Source organism: Drosophila elegans, unplaced genomic scaffold (assembly GCF_018152505.1).
Source record: "Drosophila elegans isolate 14027-0461.03 unplaced genomic scaffold, ASM1815250v1 contig_476, whole genome shotgun sequence".
Classification (NCBI taxonomy): Eukaryota; Metazoa; Arthropoda; class Insecta; order Diptera; family Drosophilidae; genus Drosophila; species Drosophila elegans.
Genome location: NW_024545863.1, coordinates 13,531,850 through 13,558,678, shown reverse-complemented (window position 1 = coordinate 13,558,678; position 26,829 = coordinate 13,531,850). Strand labels below are relative to the sequence as shown.

Here is a 26,829-nt window from a genome sequence, read left to right as displayed (position 1 = left end):
ATAACTTTGTAAGGAGAAAGAATAAAAACTAACTAAGTATGAACCATTTTCCTAGTACCTACGCTCAGAGTACACAAATCTAACAATATTCGAGTGTGATTGCTTTGAGGCGTGCGAGGGGTTGGAGAAGTGTTAACATTTTTCACCTCTTTTTATGCATTTTATTTTATGTTTTTTTTTTTTCAAATTCAGCTCTTGTCTTACTACCAAGAAATTTTGGTTTGCAAAGCAGTGATGTCGGTTCTATCGCTTTTTAAACGTACCAAATTTCTTATTTCTCTATAATCGAAAGTGTATATTTCACTGCGTTGCTCACTTCTGATAGAAATTATAAGGTATAAATGGTATAAAGTTATTTAAACGCAAGGCGGCAAGGTAACAGGTATGCACATTTAATACACTTATTCCATTGGCACATTCAAACGCATTTAGCCTAATGTGACATTTGTTTACACAGGAACTCCCATAAGATAAAGGGCAGCATTTAAGACAAATGCAATAGGAGTTGGAGTTTTTTTTAGGTTACACCGGCTTACATCGGCTAATTATCACCTAAATAAATGAACTAGCTGTCACATTTCGGAACGGCAAAACCTTATGGACAATCCTTTCAACGGATGGTGGATGGATCTCTGTGGGAATGGAATCAGACACATTTAAAAAGTCAAAGGAATCAGGCTATATGTTGTTTATATTTACATATATTCATTTATTCATTGTTTTTAATTTTCAGTTGATAGTTCGAAAACCGTCAGTGGCAAGCTGAGAAAACCCCATCGAACTGCTTTAAATCCGTCATCATTCAACTCCTCTGAATTTACTGCCAATAAAATCAGCCGCAACCTAAGGTTTTGCTTTGGGATATCACTGTCTCACTTTCAAAAGGCAAATGCATCCCCCTACGCTTTTTGACCAACGGCAAATTCTGTTGTCCTGGGTAGCACACTTGTCCGTCAACGTTAACGTGAAGAAAAGGCCGAGAATTAGGAAACCGAACTGCAGAGAAATCATTGTTGTTTCTGGATTTACAAGTTTTTCTGCGATTTTTAAAAGCTTTAAAATTGCGACGTGTCTTGATATCATTTTTATACCTTTTGTGGAGTGTAGCGAATCAAACATTGTATTGAAGATTTATTTTAATTCATTTTGTTAATAAGAAATTTCGTGCCCTTTTTACGCTTTCAGAGTATATATTAACTGTGGCGAAAAGTTTGTTGAACACTAGCACATTGAAAATATAAGTGCAAAAATATTAATAATAAAGAAAATGGTTGTTTTTAATTTTTATATAAAATATCAAAAAAATAAACGCCATATTTAAGCAAGCAATTAAACTCCAGAAAGTCAACTTCTTAAAAACTAACTGTGGTCTTTTATGTAATAAAAATTATAAAAGAGCTCATATAAGTAATTTATTCATATGAAAATACCCAAATTAACGAAAATCCATTGCTTTCCAGTCAAGCATTGACCAAATTTTTAAACCAATAAATAACTGCAACAAATTTAAAATTTTTTTTAAATTTAATTAAACAACATTAAAAAGAATGTGAAGTTAATGCCAATTTCATTTAATTTGTTTATGTTTACAAAGAGATTACAACAATAAACGATTTAACTGAGTCTGACAGCTAGACAAACCAGTTTCGAATGACATGCATTCTAGCGCGTCATGGTGGATTCATGAATGGGAATATAAATACAAATTAGGAAAGCCCGCAACTCAGATCCGTTAGACAGAAGTTGAGACTTGGCAAAAAAGCAACCGGAAGCCAACCGACCACGTGCTAAAGCCACAAATCTAAAATTGCCATAGGTATATCCGTGACATACTTATATAATATAAGCATACTTACTTCACATCGATCCGATTATGATTTATTATTCGCTGATAGGGTTGGTCAATTTCCAGAGCTGAATCGAATCGTAGCGGGTGTAGCAAATGGAGCACTAAATGGAATGGAACGATTGAAAGAAAAAATTCAATTAGTGTTTAAAACTCAAAATTTGGAATTTCAATGTCGCCGCCGAATTCAGTTAATTGGCCACACACCAACTTGACTTGAGCCCTCATAAACCAAAAATAATTAAATTGTATCTGAAACTTGAAAGGAAATTTGCACCAGGCAAAATTTATCCTTAGAGCCGGATACGAGTGAAATACACTATTTAAATGACGAATATATGTTTATTTTTAGGGGTCGTTCGTAAAACTATAACAATAAGGGGCTGTGCTAATGGGGCATGGCAGTTCTTAGTGGTGGTAGGCGACAGCAGGGGCGGCGTACGAAGTGTAGGTAGCGGGGGCGGCGTAGTGGGCCACTGGAGCCACAGTCTTCACCACAGCAGGGGCGGCATAGTGAGCAACTGGAGCCACGGTCTTGACCACAGCGGGGGCAGCATAGTGAGCCACTGGTGCCAAGGTCTTGACCACGGCAGGGGCGGCGTAGGAGGTGTAGGCAGCGGGGGCGGCATAGTGAGCCACTGGAGCCACGGTCTTCACAACGGCAGGGGCGGCATAGTGGGCAACGGGAGCGGCGATGGTCTTCACCACAGCAGGGGCAACGGCGACGGCCTTGACCAGGGGCTCACGGTTCACCACGGCGTTGAATCCGTTGATGGGGTCGGCGGTGTACTGGACGGTCCTCTTGTAGCCATCGGCGTCGATCAGGGAGTACTCTCCGCGGACCACATCGCCGTCGCGCTCCTCCACCTGTCCCTTGTTGTCGCCGGTCAGCTTGTCGTCGACTCCGTACGAGAAGCGGTACTGGGGATGGGGGTCGTACTCCTCGGCGGCCTTGACCACGACCTTCTGGGCCACGGCCACGGGGGCGTGGGCGTAGGTGGCCACCGCTGGGGCGGCGTGGTACACCTGGGGGGGCGGCGATGGGGGCGTAACCGGCGCTGGCCACGGCAACGAAGGCGAGGGCGAAGACGAACTGGAAGAGGGATTGGTTAGTCTGGCTGGGATAAAGGATGTGATGTAGGCTCACCTTGAATGCCATTTTAGGAGTTTATTTTTTTTGGTTTGTGGGTTAGTTCTTTGCAGAAACGGTGCTGGGGGCTGAATGATGTGGCTTCTGGCCTGGCCCGCGGTTTTATAGCCCGCGCTTGCACTTTCGGCTCAGGTGAGGTAAGGTGCTTACGCTTGGCCTTCTGAATATCATGCTCCGAATTAGCGCGAAGTCACCGCTCTGCGAAGTCAACTCGACTTCGACGCTGGCCGAGAAGTCGGCAGAGGGCCAAGGGAGGAGACGCGGTTGTCGAATGCAGAGTGCAGTCCAATTATTTAGAAAGGATTCGGCGGGATTTCCCTGCTGCCAGGTGCCCACGTACGAAATGGTAGTTGTGAAATGATTGCATCTGCTAATAGTCGCTCCAATTAATCGCAGATCTTCAAAGGATGGGATTGGGGATGTGTGATAATGCTGGGTGGCCTTCATTTCCGCGGATTGCGTAAGTGCCGAAATGTGTCTTATATAATTGGAATGAAAGAGTGATTCTGTAAATTCGACATGTAAAAGATTGAATCACCAGTAAATCAAATTTATAAAGTAATTGAGGTAACCTCATTCTGAAATTACATATTCATATTTGTAATCGAAAGCGACGAACATATTCTTAAGTAAAATAAAATAAAATAGTTCATACTGTGGTGAGCCTGATAAATTTCAATTTAAAATTTAGAAATATACTTTGTTTTTAAATATTAAAAAGTGTGATTTTAAATTAAAAGTAGATTTTAAAAACAATAACAAAGAAATAAATAATTATTTAAAAGACCTTTTAGGTTGATAATTTAAATGTTTCAGTATTTTAAAAAATAATGATTAATTAATGTGAATATTTATTAACGCCGGCTAAAAGAGCATACAACTTCGTGAAATTCTCAAAATATATATATTTTTTTTTGCAGTCCATAAATAAAAAGTTTGTTCAACCTTCTTCGAAAACGAACAACAAATTTTCAAAGTTACATAACGTATACAAGATTAAAAAACCGTTTGGGTTATAATCATTTAATCTAAAGAGTATTACGCAAATCCTAAGAAGATTATAAAAGAGCTTACGTTCAGAACATGGATCAAAGATACGAAAAACAAGCTAACTGAAATGTTTGCTTACTCTTCTAATGGAATAAAAGTAACAAATTATTAAACCAGTACAATCGGGCGATCTAGTCAAATAATTAGACAAACATTCAGCCGGACCAAGCCCTTTTCTTTTGAATCACACCTTTCGCCGGAGATCTTTCACTCCTCTGGCGCAGACGGGTTAGAATCTGCGGTCAAGAGCATTTGCACACCCACAGAGCTTAGCGCCACGAACAGGAAGTACAAGTTATTGCCCGACAACAATCGCAGTCGAGAAACATTAAATATATTTCGCTGTCACCGCGAAAATAACGCTCGCTGCCAGCGGATTGGGCCAAAGCCGAGCAGAGCTGGCAGCTTGATTTACTATAAAAGTTGTCGATCAGGCCCAGAAAAGTATCATTCGCTGATCCAGTTCACTTCTGTAAAGAACTACCAATCAGCACTCCCAGCAAAATGGCCTTCAAGGTGAGTCACCTCAGCGGGAATCCGGGATCACCTGCAAACATTTGGATGCCGACCTAACGCTCATACCTTTCAGTTTGTCTTCGCCCTCGCCTTCGTCGCCGTGGCCAGCGCCGGTTACGCCCCCATCGCCGCCCCCCAGGTGTACCACGCCGCCCCAGCAGTGGCCACCTACGCCCACGCCCCCGTGGCCGTGGCCCAGAAGGTCGTGGTCAAGGCCGCCGAGGAGTACGATCCCCATCCCCAGTACCGCTTCTCGTACGGAGTGGACGACAAGCTGACCGGCGACAACAAGGGACAGGTGGAGGAGCGCGACGGCGATGTGGTCCGCGGAGAGTACTCCCTGATCGACGCCGATGGCTACAAGAGGACCGTCCAGTACACCGCCGACCCCATCAACGGATTCAACGCCGTGGTGAACCGTGAGCCCCTGGTCAAGGCCGTCGCCGTTGCCCCTGCTGTGGTGAAGACCATCGCCGCTCCCGTTGCCCACTATGCCGCCCCTGCCGTTGTGAAGACCGTGGCTCCAGTGGCTCACTATGCCGCCCCCGCTGCCTACACCTCCTACGCCGCCCCTGCTGTGGTCAAGACCGTGGCGCCAGTGGCTCACTATGCTGCCCCCGCTGTGGTGAAGACTGTGGCTCCAGTTGCTCACTATGCTGCCCCCGCTGTGGTGAAGACTGTGGCTCCAGTGGCCCACTACGCCGCCCCCGCTGCCTACGCCTCCTATGCCGCCCCAGCCCACTATGCCGCCCCAGCTGCCACCTACACCTCGTACTCGGCTCCCGCCGTGGCCTACCACCACTAAGTCCTGGCTGAAATCGACGTTGTACATAGAATTGTTGGCTTTATTATTACTGTACATTTATTTATTGACAGCAGCAATAAAAAAATGCATACACGTATGTAGACATATCATGAAAGCAAGAGTGTTTTGAGATGTTTATTGAGAAGGAGATTTCTCGCAAAGGACCCTCAGAGGTCGTTCACATTGTCCTGATCTGGTTTGCATTATTTATGTGCTTGTTTTGCGAACGAGTTCTGTGCCTGTTTAGCTTGCGAAAAAGTTCACAGACATCATAGGAGCAATCCTCGCCAACGGATTTCTGCAGTCTTAGAGCAATGCAATGCGAGTGGTGCAGTCTGGACTTTTGTTTCGCGATCCTTTAAGGATGCTCCCAGGGCAACGAACTGCGTTGGCCTGCTTGATGATTCCGATACCCATACGGATCCTGATCACAATCCCTCTGTCTGTCTGTCTGTCTGTTTGTCTGTCTGTTTGTCTGCCTGGGCTTTGTGTCGGTCATTTCCATTTGAATGGAAGGACTCGTCTACCGCAAGGCACAGAGAGTCCCTTTGTTGTTGATTTTTGTAATATAAAACGGAAATTATGGGGTCATGACTCTGCTTGCCGGGTGATAAATGGTCTTACAACTCATCGGGGGAGCTGAAAACCTAAAATCAGTTTGTTTCTAGTTCGGTGCTGCATTTTCCCACAGCACTCTGCTCTACTAGTGCAGAATCTGGGGCTAGACAGCGCACACCTGTTGTTTGTTCTACAGAACACTTCTGGACGCTGAACTCAAAGTTCTGGAGGGGCCCTTCAAGGTCAGACTCTGTCCGTAATCTCAGCTAGCCAACTGCTTCCCTCGACATCACCCTTTTCCAAAGCCAAAGTCCGACTAATCAAGTGGAAGATTTCTGATTTTGGGTGCTTCTCGTCGTCGATACGCAACCGAAACCCTTCTCAACTTCACCATCGTCATTATCATCCAGAGAGCAGCCAACAACAATGCGAACTGACAATGCAACCGGACAAAAACAGAAAGCACAAGCCCAAGAAAAACAAAGGGAGCTGGGGAAAAAGCCAGAAAACAACCCGATGAAGTGAGTTGAAGGATCGTCGAACCTCGACAGGGGTAAACAGGCTTTCGATCCCCGGCATTCGTATAAATAGTGGCCAGGGGCTCCTAGTTGGCTCATTCAGTGTTTTGTGTTGAGTCCGAGAGGTTCAGGATCAGGAGCAGCTTGCGATCGCGCCTTGGGGTCAGTTAGACCAATAAAACTATTAAAAACTCGTCTTTGGATACCGTTCTTCAGGATTCAGCCTGCATGCAGACCCCTTATGGCAGATATGTTGAGGTAAATCAAAGAATTGCACAGCTCAAGAAAATAATGTTAACAATGTTGGTTGGTATCAACATAGTTGATAGCCCAATAAAGAAAACTAAGGAAAAGTATTTGCCATACTGTGAACAAAGATCTTGTATACGTATTTGCATAAATTGTGCGCACCTTTGCTTTTCCTTAGCTGCTTAATAATAATCTCAGTTTCTTGCAGGTTTTATCTTCTGTGTATCAGCCTGGCAGCTGTTTACTAAAATTAATAGCACAAAAATGACAATGATGTAGTTTCCACATCCCAAATCAACATCCAGTTGTCAATAATGACAGCCCGGACCCGTCCAAAAACCAAAAGCTACGGCTCTATCTGGGCTTGCACCTGGCCAGAACACCTATTGGCACTCATCACGGAACATTGAATCGTTGGAAGGCCGCACAACACCGCACTTCAGCCATCCACCACCCATCCATCCATCACCCACCAAACGTCGTCTCGGCCCTTTGGACAAAATTTACATTTGAGTTTAAGTTTAGGTGTAAACAATAAACAAAAAACAACAATAGGCTACCAAAAAAAGCGAAAAATCCAATCAAGTGTTTGTTTTTCCTGGGCGTATAAAGTATTTGATCCGGTTATAAGGATGACGAATAGGAACTTTTCTAGAATGGTTACCGAAATGAAAATTTATCTGATTAAAAATGTACTGCTATAAAATAGTTTCCCAACGTATAAGCTGTCTTAATAAACTTCGATTGGTAAACAAACATTGTTCTGTATGAAAGAGTTTGCATAGGCTTATGGAGCATTAAAACTTGTTCCGAGAATTTTGTAATTTTTGGTATAAAGCATCAAATATAACGATCCTTGACACACCCTTAGCTAATGCTTCGCTGGTCACCTCCCTTGACTTTTACTTTGCAGTGTGATCTTAAAAATAGTTCAACAAATGGACACAAATATTTCGTTATTATCTTACAAGAAAGGCCGCAGTGCGAACAATAATTTATGTGTATCAAGGTCAGGCCCGGCAGCAAAGCCTATAAACTATTACTGTGGCACCGTATGTGAGCCGATTGCCACCAGATACCAGATACCATATACCAGATATCCAGCAAACAGTCAGCAGATTTCAAAGGTGGTCGTCAGGTGCTGTTGCTGATGGTGTAGTGGCTACTGCCAAAAAATGAGACCTGAAGAAAACGGTAAGTGAACTGGTTTCTGTGCAAGTTTAATTGGCATTATTCGAGTCGCCGGCTGGACAGCGTTTACTTCGCATTGTAATTCACATAAACTATTTCCAGCTTAACCCTTGGTAAATTGCGCTCGCCGATGATTAAGCCAAACAAATGCCGGTGCTCAAGTGTTCAAGTGCTCGAGTGTTTCTGTTTCCCTCAGAAATTAAGCAAACTAAATTGTAATTAAGAGAGGTTTTTTCAACAGTTGTCCAATAGTGGCAATGTCTTCGAGTTAGCCGCCGTTGACGGTCAGCAGGCTACTGAAGTGATTACTTTTATTATTTTCAATACAAATTCGTTCCGTTGGAATTTTTTAATTCAACGCAGCAGCATTGACCTCCCAGCTGGAAATGTGCCTGGTCAGGGGTGTCCGCTCGGTGGAGTGGTCTGCTAATTAAATTAAACCAACCTGACGGCTACCCCCTCTTCCTTCGGTCTGGCCTATCCTTCGGGGGATACGCATTCTGCTGCGGGCAGACATTATTTAGGTTTTAGCCGGCACTCGACATCGACATCCGGACACCCAAACAGCTCAACCAATTTCCAGCAAACACTCGGCACGGTGATCAATCTTAAATTTTCACCGCTTCTGTCAGAAATGTGCGTAGTCGACGACATAGGACGACATAGGACGGCATTGGCATCATGTGGCTTAGTTGTCCTGGTCCAGCACCTCTCTCACAAATACCTTAAAACGTTGACAGGCAAAACCCAAAATGCTGGTTGACGAATGAGGCCGAGGCGGGTGAGTTTTCTCTGGGGAAAGCTGCGAAAATGCCGTCTGCCGACTGCGCCCGAAAAACTCTGCAAATGAAGCATGAATGTCGGCACTTTCTCTAATAAAATAAAATATATGTTCTTGCATACCATTTGTACGTTCAAGGATCTACCGCTTGCCGAAGGTCCGACGGTTGGTGAACTATTACTCAGGGAGCTGCCTAGACAGGGATGAGCCCCTTTCATTCATTATTTATGGTATCGCTATAGCTAAATCTTTTTTACAGTTCTCTTCGTGTAAATAAAAACAAACATTTAGAGAAAGAAAATAATTTCCGAGGCGTTTAATTTAAATGTAAGCATCCAATTTCATATTTTTATACCCTTGCAGAGGGTATTACAGTTTCTGTCAGAAGTTTGCAACGCAGTGAAGAAGATATCTCCGACCCTATAAAGTATATATATTCTTGATCAGCATCACTAGGATCTAGCCATGTCCGTCTGTGCCATTTTGAAATTGGATGTTTAGAAGAAAAGTTATGGAATTAAAACTGAAGGTGTTGGGTACCTTTTTTAAAATAGTTTTTTTTCGGAATTTAATTTCGTAAAAATATCAACCCAAACTTTCAAAACAGAATTTAAATGCAAATTTTAGAAGATTAAACAACAAGTCTTTGAAGATATACAACTTTGAAATCGGATGCGTGAAATACAAGTTATGGATTTAAAACTGCAGGTTTTTGGTCACTTTTCTACAAAGTCGATTTTTTTGTATTATTAGGAAGGTGTTAATCATAAAAATGACAAAAAGTTGACCAGAAATTACAAACCAATTTTTAAACGCAGAGTTTTAGAGACTGAAGCCCCAATACGTTAAAGATATGCCATTTTGAAATCGAATTTTTTTCAGAATAGTTAAAACTGAAGGTTTTTGGTAATTTTGTATGCCCTTGCAGAGGATATTATAATTTCAGTCAGAAGCTTGCAGCGCAGTGAAGGAGACATTTCCGAACCTATAAAGAATGTATGCATTTTTTATCAGCATCACTAGGAGAGTCGATCTAGCCATGTCGTATGTCCGTCCGTCTGTCCGTCCGTTTCCACGCAAACTAGTCTCTCATCTATAAAGATATCTGCATGAAACTTTCCCAAAAGTTGTCTTTCTATTGCAGGTAGTACATAAGTCGGAACGAGCCAGATCGGACGACTATAGCGTAGGAACAATCGGAAAAATAAATGAAAAAATTATTATAAGTCTATAATTTCATAAAAACGGACGACTATAACATTAAAGCTCCCATGGCAATAGCTGCAAGGGTATATGAACTTCGGCTTTCCGAAGTTTGCTTCCTTTCTTGTTTTTATTTAACGATTTACTTGCGTATGCGGACTTACGAAAACATTGCAATAATGTTGAACCACCACCATTTTTTGTTTAAAGAGCCTAAGGTAAAGTTTATTACAAAGTTGTTATGAGTTGTTAGGTTGCGTTGAGGACTGCAAGCTATTTGCCGTTTTTAACTAAACTTTAATCTTATTTAAACATAAGTGTCGATCTATCAGATAAAATTACATTTTCTTAAAATACATAATTATTATAATGACTTGAGGAACTAATCAATTTATTTGTAGGAGTCCTTAAAAATGTCTACAGTTGAAAAGACATGGATATTTCGAAGATTTCTGGTTATACAAATCTAAGTGTTAATTTTTGAATAAACAAGCGATAGATTTTTCAAATTTTGTTTATGCCTGACGTGAAATTTATTTCAAGGAATCTTTGTTTCTTGAAAAAACGTAGATAGTTAAACACAAATATTTTCAAAAGAATTGATATCTATATGATATATCCTGATATAAAAATTCGATGTTGATCATCACATTATTCCAGTCTAATGTAGCTAGAAGTTTGTTGGTAAATAAACGAAAACAATTTTATTTATAAAAGTGTGTGACTTAGCACGTAGGCGACTGGCTTCCGGTTGCTGCTTTTTCAGTTTGTTTCTAACGGATCTAAGTTGCCGGCTTTTTCCCTTTTAATTAAAGCACCTATTTTCAATCCAACGATGACTTGGTGGAATAGGAGTGAACAGGAACTGGTTTGACTTGCGGCCAGACGCACGTCAGACAAGATTTAGATCGTTATTTTTATTTCTAGTCTCAATGCTCGATTGTCGGGTAATGAGCTCGGACCTTTTGCACAACAATGGCAAGAAACAAATTTGCTAATTAAATCGTTTGATTGAAAGTGAAACGAAAATAAACTAAAATTAATTGCTTTGAATTGAAATCGAAAATGAATAGCACATTAAATCGGCCTCAAGCGGTCTTTGAATCTTAGATTTATACTTAGTACTGTGTTGTATTTAAAGAAACAAGAAAATGTTTTTTAATCACTTTTAAGTTAAGATTAGTGCCTTAGCATTTTCATGAACTATTAATTTGTTATAGATATTTGAGTATACATGGCCATCATTTATATCTATGTTTTTTTTCTTTTCCAAAAATGATTTCTTAAAATGCTATAACTACACATGCATTATGCAATTCAAATAGCTTTAGTTTAACTTTATTCCTTTGTGAATTCTTAAGATATATCCGTTCATTATTAGCTCAATTAAAATAAACATTTTGAACATACCCTGTTGGTAGCATTTATTTAGACCATTTAACCACTTTCATTACTTGTGGGACGACCTTCAGACGAAATTCTTTCGATGCCAGCCCCCGCTAAATATTTTATTACATCATTTGGCAGCTGGTTGAGTCACTTTCCTGCCCGTTTTGACCATGATTGAGCACTTACCAATGCCACAATTATAGCTGTAAAGCTGAGAGCAAAAAGCTTCAACCTGAAAGCTCAAACGTTACTTGTCCATGTATCCATGTGGGGTGATCGGGCATCTTTTTTGGGTCATTTACCATGGGGCGGATGGAGGAGGAGGTGTGTCTCTCACTGTATTTCTCTATTTTTTTCCAAATGTGTGCGCTTGTGTCAAGTGCAATGCTGTTCATCGATCAAGCGGCGATTTATTGGGTTACTTACATGTCTTGAGTGTGCCCCGAAACCACGAATCCCCAATCCGCCTATCTTGAAACCGCTGATCCGCGGCGAGTTGCTCGCTTAAGTCTTTTGTTTGTAACGACTTTGGTTGCTTTGTCCGCTTATTCGTACGTCCGTCTCCCATTCATAACAATAGCGAAATGGGTGTGACTCGTGGGTGCAAATCATTTTGGGTAAATCTACCGATTGACGGAGCGGGAGGCATGCAAATGAATTACGATCGAAGTGATTTTTGTAAGCCACCACCACGAGTGAAAAAGTAAAAGAAAGGCCGGCGGAGAGACAATGGCCCAGAGATGTAAGGCCAACGAAATTTTCGTCTATAAATACAAATGCAGCGGCAGTTCAATTATTATTCAAACCACGAACTCCACAGAAGGAGGACAAAGTCTCGCTTCTTTCGCTCTGCAATTCGCCCACTAACCTCAAACACTCGCAAAATGGCTTTCAAGGTAAGCCAAAGCTGATGTAACTCCCACCTTGGCAACAGGGCCTAATATACATTTTTTGTATCCAGCTCATTGCTCTGGTTTCCTGCTGCCTGGCCGCCGTCTCCGCGGGAATTATCCCTGTGGAGCACCACGAACAGCAGCCCCAGCTGTACCAGGCCCACCAGCCGCAGCATGTGATCTACCAGAAGCAGCACGAGATCCATCCCCACGGCCACGAGGTGTATCCCGACGATCCCCATCCCAAGTACAACTTCGCCTACGATGTGCAAGACGCCCTGTCCGGGGACTCAAAGAGCCAGGTGGAGTCCAGGGATGGCGATGTGGTCCAGGGCGAGTACTCGCTGGATGATGCCGATGGCTTCCGCCGCACGGTGAAGTACACCGCCGACTCTGTCAACGGATTCAATGCCGTCGTCCACCGCGAACCCCTGGCCCATGTGCATCACAAGGTGGTGGCTGCTGCTCCGGCGGTGCCTGTTCAATACCACCACGCCCCTGCCGCCCCCGCTGCCGTGATCAAGAGCTACGCTGCCCCCGCCCCCACTCATGCCTATGTGGCCCCCACCTATGCCGCCCCCGCCTACACCGCCCCCGCCTACACCGCCCCTGCCTACACCAACCACCAGGCCGAGCAGCCCCAGGAACAGGATCACCAGCAGCACCACTACGCCAGCTACGAGTCCCCCGCCCACTCGCAGGCCGCCCACGAGGGTCACGAGTACTACCACCACCAGTAAGGGGCTCCCACCGCAGATCACCTGACAAGCGAAAGTATTATCCCGCATACATCCCACTACGATAACTCATTTAGCCCATTAATCTAGTTATGTTGATTAGTTTTAACCCCAATGTAAATATTTTCAATAAAATTTTCAAATACCTATATAAACAAAAGCTTTTGTTTCTGCAAAGCATTGCAGAGGATACCTGGAAAATGTCTTAATTTCAGAAACTATTCGGTTACAAAAGATTATTTTGTAAAATAACTCAGGGACAGGAGCAAACATATCGAGCCATTAAGAAAACGGTGTTTAAGCCAACTTCTTTTACTTATTATATTGTATATTCAAAATAAAGCTGCTATAATTAGTGGGTACTATAATTGTAATATTTAAATAAATTTTAACCTTAATATTGCCTAAAATTGAATATTTTTTTAAACATTTTCTTGAAAAATCATTTGAAATACAAAATCATTTGCTTCAATGTTTAAATACAATTTTACCACAAGCCTTCGCAGCTCAGCCAGTGGAATGTCAAGGCCAAGGCAATGCCAAATTATTAAAAGACACAAATGCTCCAATTAATGATTCGCATTACTCCACGTCCAAAGCCCCTAAGCTAACCTGATTAGGAGTGTTTTCATATCGGCTCACGTTCTCTTGGGATTACATTCTCCAATATCCATCTTAAGCAAGCTTACCGATCAAAGTTGTTTGGCAAAACCCCGGACAATTTAAAGTGCGTGCAAAGAGAACAATTGGCATTAATTTCATGAACTGTGAGATCTACATTTTAGGCACTTGGCTAGTGTTTCCCGATTGGTCATGATTAGCGTGAGCAATTCAACGCGAATATTTGCCCGTGCTCGATTTTCGCACTTCAGTGGAGAGGGGTAAATCGAGACCGGTTTTCGGGCAGGCCAAAATATCCGGTAGCAACAATCGCACTTTTTGCAATTTTAATGTCGCACACAAATTGAATCTCAAGTAACTTGGGACATATCTGCTGGTATCAAGTCCGGCTAATATATACAGGCTCTGACGCTGACGCGGGCCCCAAATATGTGTGTCCAATTGCCGGGCAAGACATAATTTGCTCCACATTTCCCACACAAAGGTCTAACGCAACCACATTAGCCAGACCTCTTGGCCTTTCGCTCCTCTTTGTTGGCCAGCTGGGTTGTTCGGTTGGGGCTTGGCTTTGGCAACGGCAACGGCTGAGGTTGAGTGCTGGCACTGGGGGGGATAATGATCGACAGCCTCGGCAGTGGCCGATGCCCACCGTGGATTACATTGAAATTATCGAAATAAGTAACCAAAATTTGATAACAACGGAAAATGACCCAGTGTGGTATAAGATTTCAAAAAATATTAAAATTATAAATGAAAAGACACGACCATTCTGTTTTTGCCAAATTAAAAGAATACTTTTAAAAACGTATGCCACTTTAAAAGTTCTGTTTATCTTTAAAATCTTCTCAACAGCTGAAATATTCGTTTTTTCTAGACAATTTTTAGTTACATAAATTTTGAACAAAGTGTCGATTCTTGTTTAAATTTAAGAAATAATTAGGTAAAATATTTCTATAGGGTACCAGAAATAATTTTTAGTATTTAATAATTTGCAAAAACAAAATACTTATAGGCAAAAGCAAAAAGGGTAGCATATTGATTCAACGCACTATTAAAATATGTAATAAATAATATGTAAGTTTTATTGAAGAGAAACTTCTTCATAAAATGAAAAAGCCTGCTCACCATAAGAGATTCATTTTAATATCCAGCTAATATCATTTGTTATTGATGGATTGGTTTGATGGATTGCTTAATTTTCAAATTTGTTCTTTTTCTTCATCCTTAAAAATTTTAACTTCTTTCCCAAGGTCTCAGTTATATTTTAATAAAATTTGTAACTGTTTCAATCGCTTTCTACTGAGCTACTTAGTTAGTTAAATATTTTTTTTTATTATGTAAATTATTTAATACCCTTTCATTGGACCCACTGCTACGGATAAATCAAAAACAAAAAATTTGTATATCAATAATATGTGTGTATTTGCAGGGACAATCGTAAAACTATAACAATAAGGGCTGGGGCAATGTGGAATGGCAGTTCTTAGTGGTGGTAGGCAACAGCAGGGGCGGCGTAGGAGGTGTAGGTAGCGGGGGCGGCATAGTGAGCTACTGGAGCCACGGTCTTGACCACAGCGGGGGCAGCATAGTGGGCAACAGGGGCCACGGTCTTGACAACAGCTGGGGCGGCATAGTGAGCCACGGGGGCGGCGGCGTAGTGGGCGACGGGAGCGGCGACGGTCTTCACAACTGGGGCCACGGCGACGGCCTTGACCAGGGGCTCACGGTTCACCACGGCGTTGAATCCGTTGATGGGGTCGGCGGTGTACTGCACGGTCCTCTTGTAGCCATCGGCGTCGATCAGGGAGTACTCTCCGCGGACCACATCGCCGTCGCGCTCCTCCACCTGGCTCTTAGAGTCCCCGGAGAGGGAGTCCTGCACATCGTAGGCGTACTTGTACTGGGGATGGGGGTCGTACTCCTCGGCGGCCTTGGCCAGGACGGGCTGGGCGTGAGCCACGGCGACGGGGGCGTGGGCGTAGGTGGCCACGGCAGGGGCGGCGTGGTACACCTGCTGGACGGGCAGAACTCCGGCGCTGGCGGCGGCGATCAGGGCGAAGAGGGCGATGAACTGCAAGAGGGATGGAGATTAGGATCTGGGGGATCTGGGCATTTGGGCGGGGCTAAATCCTCGGGGCCAACCTTGAATGCCATGTTGAATGTTTTGGTTTGGTTTGGTGGCTGCTGCTGCTGCTGTTGGTTGCTGGGAGGCGAAGTGAACTGTGAGGGCTACTGGGCCAACACTTCGCTTATATACTCAGATGGAGTAATTTCTTCAGCTGGCGTTGCCGTTGAATTGCCGGTTGAATTGAGTTGCTATTGCCGGTTGGCCACGCTCTTGGCGTAATTAGTGCAATTCATTTATGCTAAACGTGTGTGGAGAGGGGAAAAGTGTAGCATTGAAGCCGTGCTCAATCTTTGTATCTTTGTGTTTTGTCATTAAAATAAATTCAATTTACCCAAGAGATACGAAAAGCATGCGCATTGGCCGAAACCAGTTGGTTCACGAAACAGTTAATGAACTAATAAATGACTGGCTTAAAAACAAATTAACTTTTAATTTTTTTTATTACGGCATGCAAAAAATTATAAGTTAAATTATTCCTTTTGCAATATTAATACTAATAAATAATAATATTTAGAAATTGTTTTTTTATGTAATATTTTAAACTTTTTCTTCAAATATTCATAAGCATAAATAAGTCCTAGTTTAAAATGTTAGGTAATTTGGCAGTTACTATTTGGCAGTTATCATAAATTAAAGTTTTACCTGCGTTTTTTCCAATAATTTTTGTCAAATTAAAAATATTAAATATAAATATTATAAAATAAATTTAATATAAGCATAAAATTGTCTTAAAAACGGTATTATTTTTGCTAAAAATGCATTGCAATTTTCATCCCTAGAAGTATCTTATGCTGAATACTTAAATTATATACGTTTACCAAACTAGTTCAAGAAAATGCAATTAAGCTTAAGATTTGGCAATATATTGTACGTTGATCGGTATTTGATCGAGTTTGTGAAAAAACTAATTGAATAAATAATAAAATAGCAGACACTTCTAAGAAAATGGTAATTAAAATTGGCTTGGCGTAATCAAGTGCAGCTGGGTATTTCAATCGAACACTTTCAATTGGGCAGAACTGAAGAAGGTGCGTGACTATTTTTACAAGCCACCAGCGGCGTTCGAGGTGATGCGCCAAAAATGAATTCCAATTAGGTGTCATCAATGTCACCAAGTAGCGTATAAAATCCCATGGCCCACACTGGGTCAGACATTCAGTGTTTGGCTTTAGCCCAAGACAGCAGCAGTTAATCAAAATCATCCACTCAACAATGGCAGTAAAGGTTTGTGTGACCAGTTGGAGAATAAGCCTTCCCGAGGATTACCAGTGCATACAGAACCGAAATCCTGCTTAAAATTCAAAATCTTGAAATAGATCCTAAAGGATGTTTTAATGTTTATCCTTCAGATCGTTATCGCTTTGGCTCTGTTCGCCGTGGCCCATGGCGCCGTGCTGAGAACCGCTGCTCCGGTGGCAGTGGCTCCTGCTCCGGTACCCGTTCTGGCCAAGACCGTCGAGCTCGAGGAGGTGGATCCGCATCCCCAGTACTCGTACAGCTACGACGTGCAGGACACTCTGTCCGGCGACAACAAGGGACACGTGGAGGAGCGCGATGGGGACATCGTTCGCGGAGAGTACTCCCTTATCGACGCCGATGGCTTCAGACGCACCGTGACCTATACCGCCGATCCCGTCAACGGATTCAACGCCGTCGTCCGTCGTGAACCCCTGGCCGCCGTTGTGGCCGCCGAGCCGGTGGTTAAGGTTGCCGCTCCGCTGGTCAAGGCCGCCGCTCCCGTCGCACTGGCCGCACCAGCTCCCATTGTCCGCTCCGCTCCCCTGGCCGTCGCCGCTCCCCTGATCAAGTCCGCTCCCCTGGCAGTTGCCACGCCCTTCGTCCGCTCTGCCCCCCTGGCGGTGGCTGCTCCTGCCCCTGTTCTGCGTACCGCTGCTTATGCCACACCCCTGCGGTACACCGCCCCCGCTTACACCATCGCCAACTTGTAAATACTGAGGATGCGACCGCAATTAATGCAATCTGTTGTTTTGTTTCTATGATAATAAAATGTGATTTGTTATGTTAATTATTATTAATTTTTATTTGAAATTTTTGGGTTTTCTACGCGCCCAACAAAGGGCGGCAAACTATAAAACGCCTTACTTGTAAAGGAATTTAGTGGTAAGGAATAACTTTTGGGGCAACTTAACACTTTTTTGACTACTTATTCCTCATACCGAAACTATACAACTTTTCAATCTCAATTATGTAAACTAATTCTGGAACAGTATGATTTTTTTAAATTTTTGGATTAAACTTTCGACAAGCCTAACCTCGATTTTTTTTAAGACTTTGAGGATATGTAAATGCTTTTTGGGTTCTGAGTACGAACTATTGGTTCGAAATTATATAGAGTCCCCTTTTGAAAGACAAAATTCCATATCACCAGTTCTCAGCTAATTTTGAGAGGATGTCTAACTCATTGGGCCTATTTGATGCCAGTGGCACACGCTAAGTGATGTAGTAAAACATTAAACAATAAACAATAAAAATACAAATTTTCAAACGGGCTTGTAAAAGGAGGACTTTTCTCTGAGATTTGAATTAATATGGTTGACTGTATCCTATATCTGCCATATATATACATATTTTGTCATACTGTTGGCTTTATGCTGTCTACACTGATCATGTTGGTAAATCTTCCTGATCGGAAGACTAAGTATATCCTATAGATTCCATTGGAACGATCGAGCAACATTTTATTAACTTAATTATTTTCTATGAGTATATCTCGTTTTCTAAAATTGTAGATTCGGATCCATTCCTAAACCGAAAGTTAGTTAAGCTTTCGTTATAACTTTCAATTTAAATATCCTAAATTCTTAAATAGTGACTCCTATTCCAACAAGTCAGCAGTGTAGGTCAGTTCCACGCACTCTCTAATCAAAGTAAGCTGTCTGCTCTTAACAGTTTGTGTTGGTAACATAATATACAACTCAAGGCAGAATAGTGAAAGCGGCTGATCCGCGAAAAGTCCGCGGAGGGACAGACAGACAGACAGCCGGGTACCAAAACCCGAGGGTCTCTCCTATGACACTAAGCCGCAACACTTTTGCATATCTCCACGAATTGCATAAATGTATGTATACGTATATCTTGCTGGCGGCGTGGGCAGTTGTAATTGCCCCTTTTCCAGTCGATAAATTAATAAGGTAAATAGCATAGCAATAATACAATAATAAATGTAAAAAATATGATACGAAAAGTGACAAAAATAATTTTGCCCAGCAGCGAATTAATCAATTTCAATTCGTTATTCGCGTTTTGCTTTTTGCCCTCTTTGAGTGGGTATAAAAAGCACTGCTCGTGGACCAGTAAATCATTCCACATCTTCTCTGTCTTCGCAGCAGTTAACGGATAACCGACAAGCCCACTTCCAAACCCAGAGCCATGGCCTTCAAGGTGAGCGGTCCTGAGAGGACCTCCTGATCCCCGATCAGTACTTACTGATCCTTTTTCCCCGCAGTTCTTCGCTGTTCTCGCCTTCGTTTCGGCCGTGAGTGCCGGTGTTCTGCCCGTCCAGCAGGTGTACCACGCCGCCCCAGCCGTGGCCACCTACGCCCACGCCCCCGCCCCCCGTCGCCGTGGCCCACGCCCCCCGTTGCCGTGGCCCATGCCCAGCCCGTCCTGGCCAAGGCCGCCGAGGAGTACGACCCTCATCCCCAGTACAAGTTCGCCTACGATGTGCAGGACTCCCTCTCCGGGGACTCCAAGAGCCAGGTGGAGGAGCGCGACGGCGATGTGGTCCGCGGAGAGTACTCCCTGATCGATTCCGATGGCTTCAAGCGCATCGTGCAGTACACCTCCGATCCGGTCAACGGATTCAATGCCGTCGTCAACCGCGTGCCCCTGGAACATGTGAAGACCGTGGTGAAGACCGTGGCTCCCGTGGCTCTGCCCGTTGCTGCTGCCCCACTGCCAGTGGCCTACCATCAGCACCACTAAGCCGCCCAAGCTCCCTTTCAGATTTGTGGAATCCGTTGTAGATCAATAAATTGTTGAATATTTGTAAGCTCAAAGAAACAAAGAATGCGATTTTGTTTAGATTTTGGGCGGAATATTATTAACAACATTTTTAATTATTTGGCTGTAAGTACTTAAAACCTTTTAAGAGGCAAATAAAAAGAACTGCACATATGTGCATATGAGGAAAATATATACAGCTGAACTTTATTATGAAACACAAATAAAATCTAGTTCTTTTTGTAGCCTTCGTCATACAAGTTAAGACGTGCTTAAGCAAGACGGCAGTTACCCTAATCCCACCCAATAAACGTCAATGGAAGTGATTATTACGCGTTACCTTGGCTCTTCTTGAAGCTCTCTCAAGCATATGCATTTTGTAATCAATTTTCAGGCAGTAATAAGTCATTAAGGCCCAAAGTGATCGGGCGTTCGCGTTCGACCCATTTTACACCAATCAACGAAAATTGGGGTAGACATCCGATCGGAATGAAAAACGCATCGATCGGAACATTTCAATAAAACCATCTGCGTCGAAGGCTTATTGAATTTAATGCATGTAATGCGGTCCGATCTTGGAAACCAGTTAAGGTCAGTTAAGTTGCAGCTTTGGTGCGGCCAGAAACCTTTCGCCAGGTCTCTCTGCATTTTTTCGGGGCCTGCCTGAGAATGATTTACGCGACATTATTGGGTCCGCCGAATCGTTTCCCTTATCTGACCGACCGCCTTTCCAACGCGGACAAGTGCAAATATGCCAAGGTACTTTCGAAGAGGACGGCGGACAACGGACAACGGACAGCGGACAACGGACGGCGAGGGTTAAGGTCAAAGTCAGTTGGCATTGTTAATTACCGTTGGAGCGAACGGACTTCGCTACCCATTTCCATTTCCATTCCCATGTTTAGCATGGAAGTACATCAGATTTTAATGCCAATGCGCATGCGCAACTCGCGGCGAGGCCCATAAAGTTAACCAGGCGAATTACAACCAAGCTCGTGTCGCATTGAAAACCAGACCAGACGGACGGCCACCTCGCTTAAGCCCAGTTTACACGGGCTCCATGAATGAGTAAACGGCTTTTGGGGCTTCCCTCTTTGAATTTATATTCGCTGGAACTATTTTATGGACCTTACATTGGCCCGGTGTAAACGCTTCTGGCATTGCCCCTGCCCCTTCCCCTGCCCCTGCCCCTTTGTCGCACATTTCGTGCGTTCTTGGACGTGTTGGACCGCGGCTTCGCTGTCCAATTATGCGACATTGTTTCATTGTTGCCTTTTTGTGACGCTAAGTGCTATTTTGTCAGTAGCTGTCTCTTTTTTGTGCATTCTTTCTTCAGTGGCGGCCTTGAAAACGGTCGTGGGAGAGTGAAAGTGAACAACACTTTCTGTTTTAACAAGCCAGAAGGGAATTAACATTGAAAACTTCCTGGTGTGGCTTAGTGAATGATAATTGTGAGACATTTTAAAACAAGAGCTGGTTGTCTTCTCACATCGAAGAACAATTCAATCGAAATGGAAACAACGACAACGAAAAATAAACAAATTTACAATTTTATACCAAACACGAAAACCTAACCCTATTTTAGACATTAGGGTCAGAATTATTTAAAAATTAAGTTTTTGTCATTCTGAACAAATATCTAATGTTGTAAATATTAAGGAATATGTCAATTTCAACAAACAAAAGTAAAAACATTTATTATTTATTTTGTAAAAACAAGTTTTATCTTTTACTGTTTTCTGCTTTAGATTAAAATAAGTCCAATTCAAAACATTTTTTTGTTGTAATATCGAGACACACTGAAATAGATTCAAAAGATTTATCGAATAACATTTAGTAACCAGTGAAGAGATACAAATATAAGCAAACAACAAATTAAAAAAATATATCAATATTTCGTTGGGAAGGTAAAAAGTCCATAACCTACATCCATAATAATAGAAAATATAGACATTTTCATTCCCTTAATAATAATGAAATAAAAGTTGTCGAGTTTTGGACTCTTATTCCTGCGATTTTAGACGATAGTGCGATCGGACGACTGTAAGTCTTGAGGATTTGTAATTTATTTTAAGGTATCTTCTTAAATTTGGGCTCATGGGCACAATTAATAAAGATAAGTCTTTCCCAATAATACAAAACAAACTTAAATTGTATGTAATTAGACCACACATATCCTTTTACTATTTCTCCGCACATTGAAGGTGGAAAAATAGCTGATGATAATTAGCCATCAAATGTTCTAAGATAGGTTCAATAATTGAAGATCCAACCTTCCCAATGATATAAAACCAACTGGATTTCCATTCAATTAGATCTCATCCTTTTATTCAATAACAACTAACGGCAATTATCGGGTCGTGGTGGCCTATTCCTTGGGTTCGGGTACCCTAATAGGCGTACGAGATAAGAGGCGAAGCGAACTGGGTCTTGACGATGGCGGGTCCAGCGGCGACCAGGGGAGCGGCCTTGACAACGGGCGCTGGGGCAGCGGCGTAGGCGAGGGGAGCAGGAGCGGCGGCGTAGGCCAGGGGTGCGGGAGCGGCGGCATAGGCGGCGGTCAGGGGGGCGGCACGAACCACTGGGGCGGCGACGGCGGCACGGACAACTGGAGCGGGAGCGGCCACGACGGCAGCGGGAGCGGCGGCAACGGCGGCCACCAAAGGCTCACGGCGCACCACTGCGTTGAATCCGTTGATGGGATCGGCGGTGTAGTCCACGATGCGGCGGTAACCATCGGCGTCATTCAGCGAGTACTGGCCCTGCACAATGTCGCCGTCGCGGCTCTCCACCTGGGTCTTGGAGTCCCCGGAGATGGCGTCCTTCACGTCATAGCCGTAGGTGTACTGGGGATGGGGGTCGTACTCCTCCACCTGGGCCACGGCGGCCAGAGGAGCTGCGGCGGGAATGAGGCCAGCGCTGGCCACGGCGATGCAGGCGGCGAAAAGAATGGTGAACTGCAAGGGTGGAATTCATTAATTTGCAAACTTAAAACCCGACATCTTTAACTATATTAAATTGAACTTAGATTGCACAGAGAAATGTATCTTGTTGATTTCACTTTCACTTCGTTTGCACTTTAGAACTTTGTCCTTACTTTGAATGCCATTTTTGGTTGCTTGGGTTGGTTTGGTTGCTCTAGATACCGAAATTGGTGGTGAACTGATTTGAACAGCGTCCAACTGGGGCTTATATACCGCCTCGATGGCACTCTGCCCGGGTTCGATGTCAGTGGTGTGCACTTGCGTCACAAAACAACGACGACCATATCAAAATGCGCGACGCTCAAGACTAGAAGCGGTTGTTGCTGGAGCCGTACGGGGAGGGGTGTGGGGTAGAGGGAGGGGGGTAGGGGTTTGTGGGCGGCACGCTGCCAAGGCTGAGCGGTGACAAAGCCGCGGCGAGCATAATGCCTTCTTGATTGAATCGCACTTGAGCGGGCAGGCGAATTAATATTGGCCTCAGAAGTCGCATACCCGAACGTGCACTATGGATCCAGTACAGCTCTGCCCCAGAAACCCCCCATACCCACAACCCGAATCAATCACGATGGTAATGATGATCACTGTTTGCGCATTTGTTTGCGCTTTCGAAAAGTGCTCGCTCACTAATAGCAGCCATATCGTATGCAGCGCATGCGCAAATGCATAACAACGGTTTTTCAAATTGACTCTGCACTTGCAGCCTGCTCACCTCACCCATACCGATTTCCGATTTCATTAGCTCGGACACCCCCACCCAGCGACCTTAAACGTCTATTTCGGTGGCTGTCGCTCCAGTTGAACGCTAATTGGATTTCGGGCTTATGTCTAGTGCTGTACTTCCGAATGCCCGCCCAACAAAGAGCACTTATTGCGGATGTTTTGGCGGCATTCTTGCTAAAAATTTAATAATGGATTGAGTGTGTGACACGATTTTTTATGTTCTTACATGTTATTATTTTGATTGTTTGATTTTTGTATGTTTTATCAAGCGATAAGACCTAATCAACAAGTTGCTCGTTAACATGGTCTTTGTTTTAAACTGAACAGTTTTGATTGAAGGCCAATTTTTATAAACACTTAAAAAAACTTTAAATATTTTAAGATGAATTAAAAATAAAGCCACAATGGAAATACTTAGTTTTAAATATAAATTAGTAAGTTATGATCTGTATTCATACTTTCTGTAAAGCATTTTAAAAAATGTAGATTTTATATTTTCTAATGACCTAAAATGGAAATAATTGTCCTTTAATTAGATAATTACCTCAGCAATATTTGGCAATCGTATTAAGGCTATGTCTATGTCTATGTCTATGCAATGGAATCAAAGCTAAGCCGTTCAAATTAACGTATTTTATTCAGATACTGTATAGTCGCAATTGAAGAGCCGATTCTAAAACACATAAGAGATGGCATGGGGGTGATGGGTGTGGTGCAAGGAGGTCTTCAGCAGTGGCACATGGTGGGAGACGAAGGAGTGCGCTGGAGCAGAGTGGTGCACCACATGGGTCACTGGGGCATGCTGGATCAGTGGTGCGTAGGATCGATGCACAACCGCCGATGCCTGAGAGAGGGGTTTCAGAGCTGGCAACTTCTTCAGCGGCTGGAACTGAACTTTGGGGGCCACAACGGGGGCTTTTGGCTTCACCACCAATGCGGCACTGGAAAGTGGTTCCCGCCGCACAACCGCATTGAAGCCACGCACATCGTCGGCGGTGTAGTCCACAGTCCGCCTGTAACCATCGGCATCATTGACGGAGTACTGACCATGGACCACATCCCCATCCCGGGACTCCGATTGCGACTTCACATCTCCGGTCTCTGGATCCTGAACATCATAGTTAAAGGAGTAGTGCGGATGATTATCAAAGGTGTCCTCACTTCCGGAAGGTTTTGCGGGCAGCAAACCAGCTTGAGTCAGGCCAAGAAGGGCCAAAAACAATACAACCTGTAATCGGTCAGATGACATAAGTAAAGATCTTGTGATGCATTTAGAGCAAATTGAAGCTTACTTTATTTAACATGCTTTTTGTGCAGTAGGATTGCTCCTGTCGATTGCTGATTTAACACAAGTCCACTTCAGTCTGGACATCGGCTTTTATAGCCAACTGGCTGCTCATTGACCCAATGCCACAGTGGCCTGCATCTGGATCTGAGCAAGGTCATCGCAGGGACCTCCAGACCAGTCTCTTTCTAGACCGCCTAATTGACGTTCAGGTGCCCCAACAAGTTTGTCAGACAATCGACAGGTTTTCAGACCGTTTTTCTCCTACATTCGAGGTATTGGCTCCTTCCATATTTATATTGAAGTCATATTCCATTTTTATCAGGCTTATAGCTGAACTCTCATTAGGTTAGATTTGAGAACAACATAACATTGTCAAATTTGATAACCCATTACTGTGTTTCTATTTACAGCCATTCCAATATTAATTTTTCGATTCATCGTTTTTAGAAATCTAAGGGAAATATGACTAGAAAGACCAATTTAAGTTGCAGACAAACCATAAGTCGGATACAGCGCCCCCAACTCTAGAAATAAATGTTTGTAAAACGTTTTTGGAAGATAGTCGCAAAAGTTTTTATTTTTATATTTTTAGACCTTTTTCCCAGTTATTACAATAAGCGGAGACTTAATACTGTCGTCAAATATTCTTTCTGTTCAAAACTGAGGTGATTAATCTTAAAAGCCAGATTATCTATATAATTTAACTAATTTTCTAACAATACTTCGGATTCTAAATCAGTATATTAAATTTCAAGTAAGTTGGATTCTCTAGCCAAATGTAGTTATTTTATGATCAGACCAACCCACCAGATTTAAAATTCTGCAGCTGTTTATAGTATGCGTATGCAGACTACAAGTAACCAATAATCTAAAAGGCTGGCTAGATGCTTACTTATTCCAACGGATCAATGTCACAACATAAAAGCTCTTCCTAGAAAATTGTGGGATCATATTTAAATGCAAAAGGAGGATGAACCGCAGTTGTACTTCCTTATTATATTATTTGAAATCCCGCCATAAATGCGTTGGTTAAATCTTCATGCAACACAAATTGCGATAAAACCCGCCGAAAAGTATGCAAGTGTTTATTTTTGTGGTTTGAATTTGAACTATAGGTGGTGCTAGACGCATAACTTTGATTTTCAGATAAAAAGGTTTTATATTAACTCAGTTTCAAATATTTTGTTGGAGTGACACACTTATTTTGATTACATTTAATTTCATATCAATGTAGGGAACATTTTCATTTAAACAAGAAAAATATATTAATATAGGAACAATTACTACATGGATTTGGATATAATACACAGGTTTAGCAAATAAAATTATTACGGAGTCTTGGGTATGAAAGAAATGAAATAAATTTTTAATTAATTTTTTTACTCTTATCATAAAACCTACCTAAGCTGCGAGTCCGCCTTTCCCCCAAAGCCTGCCAATCAACAATAAAAACCGATGCCTAACCATTACTTCTATTATCCTGTTCAGCTGCGTTGTGCAGAAATCGTATTTCGCAAAGGGAAACAAGGGTAGACTGTTATTTTATAAAGAATATTCGAGTAGGGGGCTGTTCCATAGAAGTCTGCTCCGATTGGCCGCCTCACTTGCGAAGCGGATAAAGAGAGCGTGCAGACGGTTGTCTCGCTTTAACTTTATCCGATTCAAAAATGAAAGACTCTTGAATTGGATTTGGTTTAATGCCGGGTGCCTTTATTGTCTTTGCCATGCCGTTTTTGCATAAATTTCAGTCTTAAACAGTCAAGGTCATTCTCATTCACGAGTCCTTCGGAATGTTTACGTTGTTCAAATAACATGAACGATTAAAGTTAAGTGAACTAAATGGTCATATTGTTTAAGGGCACTGTATAATCCAACTAGAGAGTTTTAAAAGTAAATTTAAACACATTTGTATATGATTTTGTTCCAATATTACTATCGTAAGTCATAGAATCTAACTTGTTAAAGACGTTTTTATTAATTTCGTTAAGGAAACTGAATTTTATAAAATAAACCTTTTTGTATTCTTTATTTGCTGCTTAGTCACACATTTTCACAAAAAAAGTTTAAGCTAAGAACATGGCCGTATTTCTTAGGAAGTCAAAATAGTTTCTTGTAATTCTGTCATTTTCTTTCATTTTAAAAGGCCATTACAATTATGTCTCAAGATGGGTGCAGTTTCTGATTGTGAACAAACCTTTTCAAAAGGGCTAAATGGGTTTCGGAAATTTAAATATTTTTA

At 42.6% G+C, this 26,829-nt stretch overlaps 7 protein-coding genes across 7 annotated transcripts; 3 read left to right on the top strand and 4 right to left on the bottom strand.

Annotated features, from left to right (window-relative positions):
- Positions 1-2,168: 2,168 nt before the first annotated feature.
- LOC108148320 (cuticle protein-like) lies at positions 2,169-3,443 on the bottom strand. Its single transcript, XM_017275311.2, has 3 exons — positions 3,191-3,443; positions 2,994-3,123; positions 2,169-2,939 (listed from the first exon to the last, which is right to left on the bottom strand). The coding sequence occupies exons 1-3, from the start codon at positions 3,441-3,443 to the stop codon at positions 2,255-2,257; spliced, it is 1,068 nt and encodes a 355-aa protein (XP_017130800.2). The 3' UTR covers positions 2,169-2,254.
- A 1,037-nt stretch (positions 3,444-4,480) lies between these two features.
- Positions 4,481-13,041, top strand: LOC108148319. The gene is made up of 4 exons (XM_017275310.2): positions 4,481-4,562; positions 4,636-5,361; positions 12,039-12,152; positions 12,218-13,041. Exons 1-4 carry the CDS (start codon positions 4,551-4,553, stop codon positions 12,887-12,889), a joined length of 1,524 nt encoding a protein of 507 aa, XP_017130799.2. The 5' UTR covers positions 4,481-4,550; the 3' UTR covers positions 12,890-13,041.
- Positions 13,042-14,904: 1,863 nt separating this feature from the next.
- LOC108148323 (larval cuticle protein A2B) lies at positions 14,905-15,752 on the bottom strand. Its single transcript, XM_017275314.1, has 2 exons — positions 15,650-15,752; positions 14,905-15,578 (listed from the first exon to the last, which is right to left on the bottom strand). The coding sequence occupies exons 1-2, from the start codon at positions 15,659-15,661 to the stop codon at positions 14,991-14,993; spliced, it is 600 nt and encodes a 199-aa protein (XP_017130803.1). The 5' UTR covers positions 15,662-15,752; the 3' UTR covers positions 14,905-14,990.
- Positions 15,753-16,794: 1,042 nt separating this feature from the next.
- On the top strand, positions 16,795-17,661 carry LOC108148322 (larval cuticle protein A2B). Its single transcript, XM_017275313.1, has 2 exons — positions 16,795-16,859; positions 16,985-17,661. The coding sequence occupies exons 1-2, from the start codon at positions 16,848-16,850 to the stop codon at positions 17,582-17,584; spliced, it is 612 nt and encodes a 203-aa protein (XP_017130802.1). The 5' UTR covers positions 16,795-16,847; the 3' UTR covers positions 17,585-17,661.
- A 1,304-nt stretch (positions 17,662-18,965) lies between these two features.
- Positions 18,966-19,665, top strand: LOC108148325 (larval cuticle protein A2B). Its single transcript, XM_017275316.2, is given in 3 exon segments — positions 18,966-19,037; positions 19,102-19,230; positions 19,233-19,665. Coding segments are annotated over 3 exon segments (489 nt in total). The 5' UTR covers positions 18,966-19,025; the 3' UTR covers positions 19,581-19,665.
- Positions 19,666-21,898: 2,233 nt separating this feature from the next.
- On the bottom strand, positions 21,899-22,803 carry LOC108148324 (larval cuticle protein A2B). The gene is made up of 2 exons (XM_017275315.1): positions 22,696-22,803; positions 21,899-22,555 (listed from the first exon to the last, which is right to left on the bottom strand). Exons 1-2 carry the CDS (start codon positions 22,705-22,707, stop codon positions 21,989-21,991), a joined length of 579 nt encoding a protein of 192 aa, XP_017130804.1. The 5' UTR covers positions 22,708-22,803; the 3' UTR covers positions 21,899-21,988.
- A 1,157-nt stretch (positions 22,804-23,960) lies between these two features.
- Positions 23,961-24,993, bottom strand: LOC108148241 (pupal cuticle protein Edg-84A). The gene is made up of 2 exons (XM_017275157.2): positions 24,595-24,993; positions 23,961-24,530 (listed from the first exon to the last, which is right to left on the bottom strand). Exons 1-2 carry the CDS (start codon positions 24,604-24,606, stop codon positions 23,976-23,978), a joined length of 567 nt encoding a protein of 188 aa, XP_017130646.1. The 5' UTR covers positions 24,607-24,993; the 3' UTR covers positions 23,961-23,975.
- Between the last annotated feature and the right edge of the window lie 1,836 nt (positions 24,994-26,829).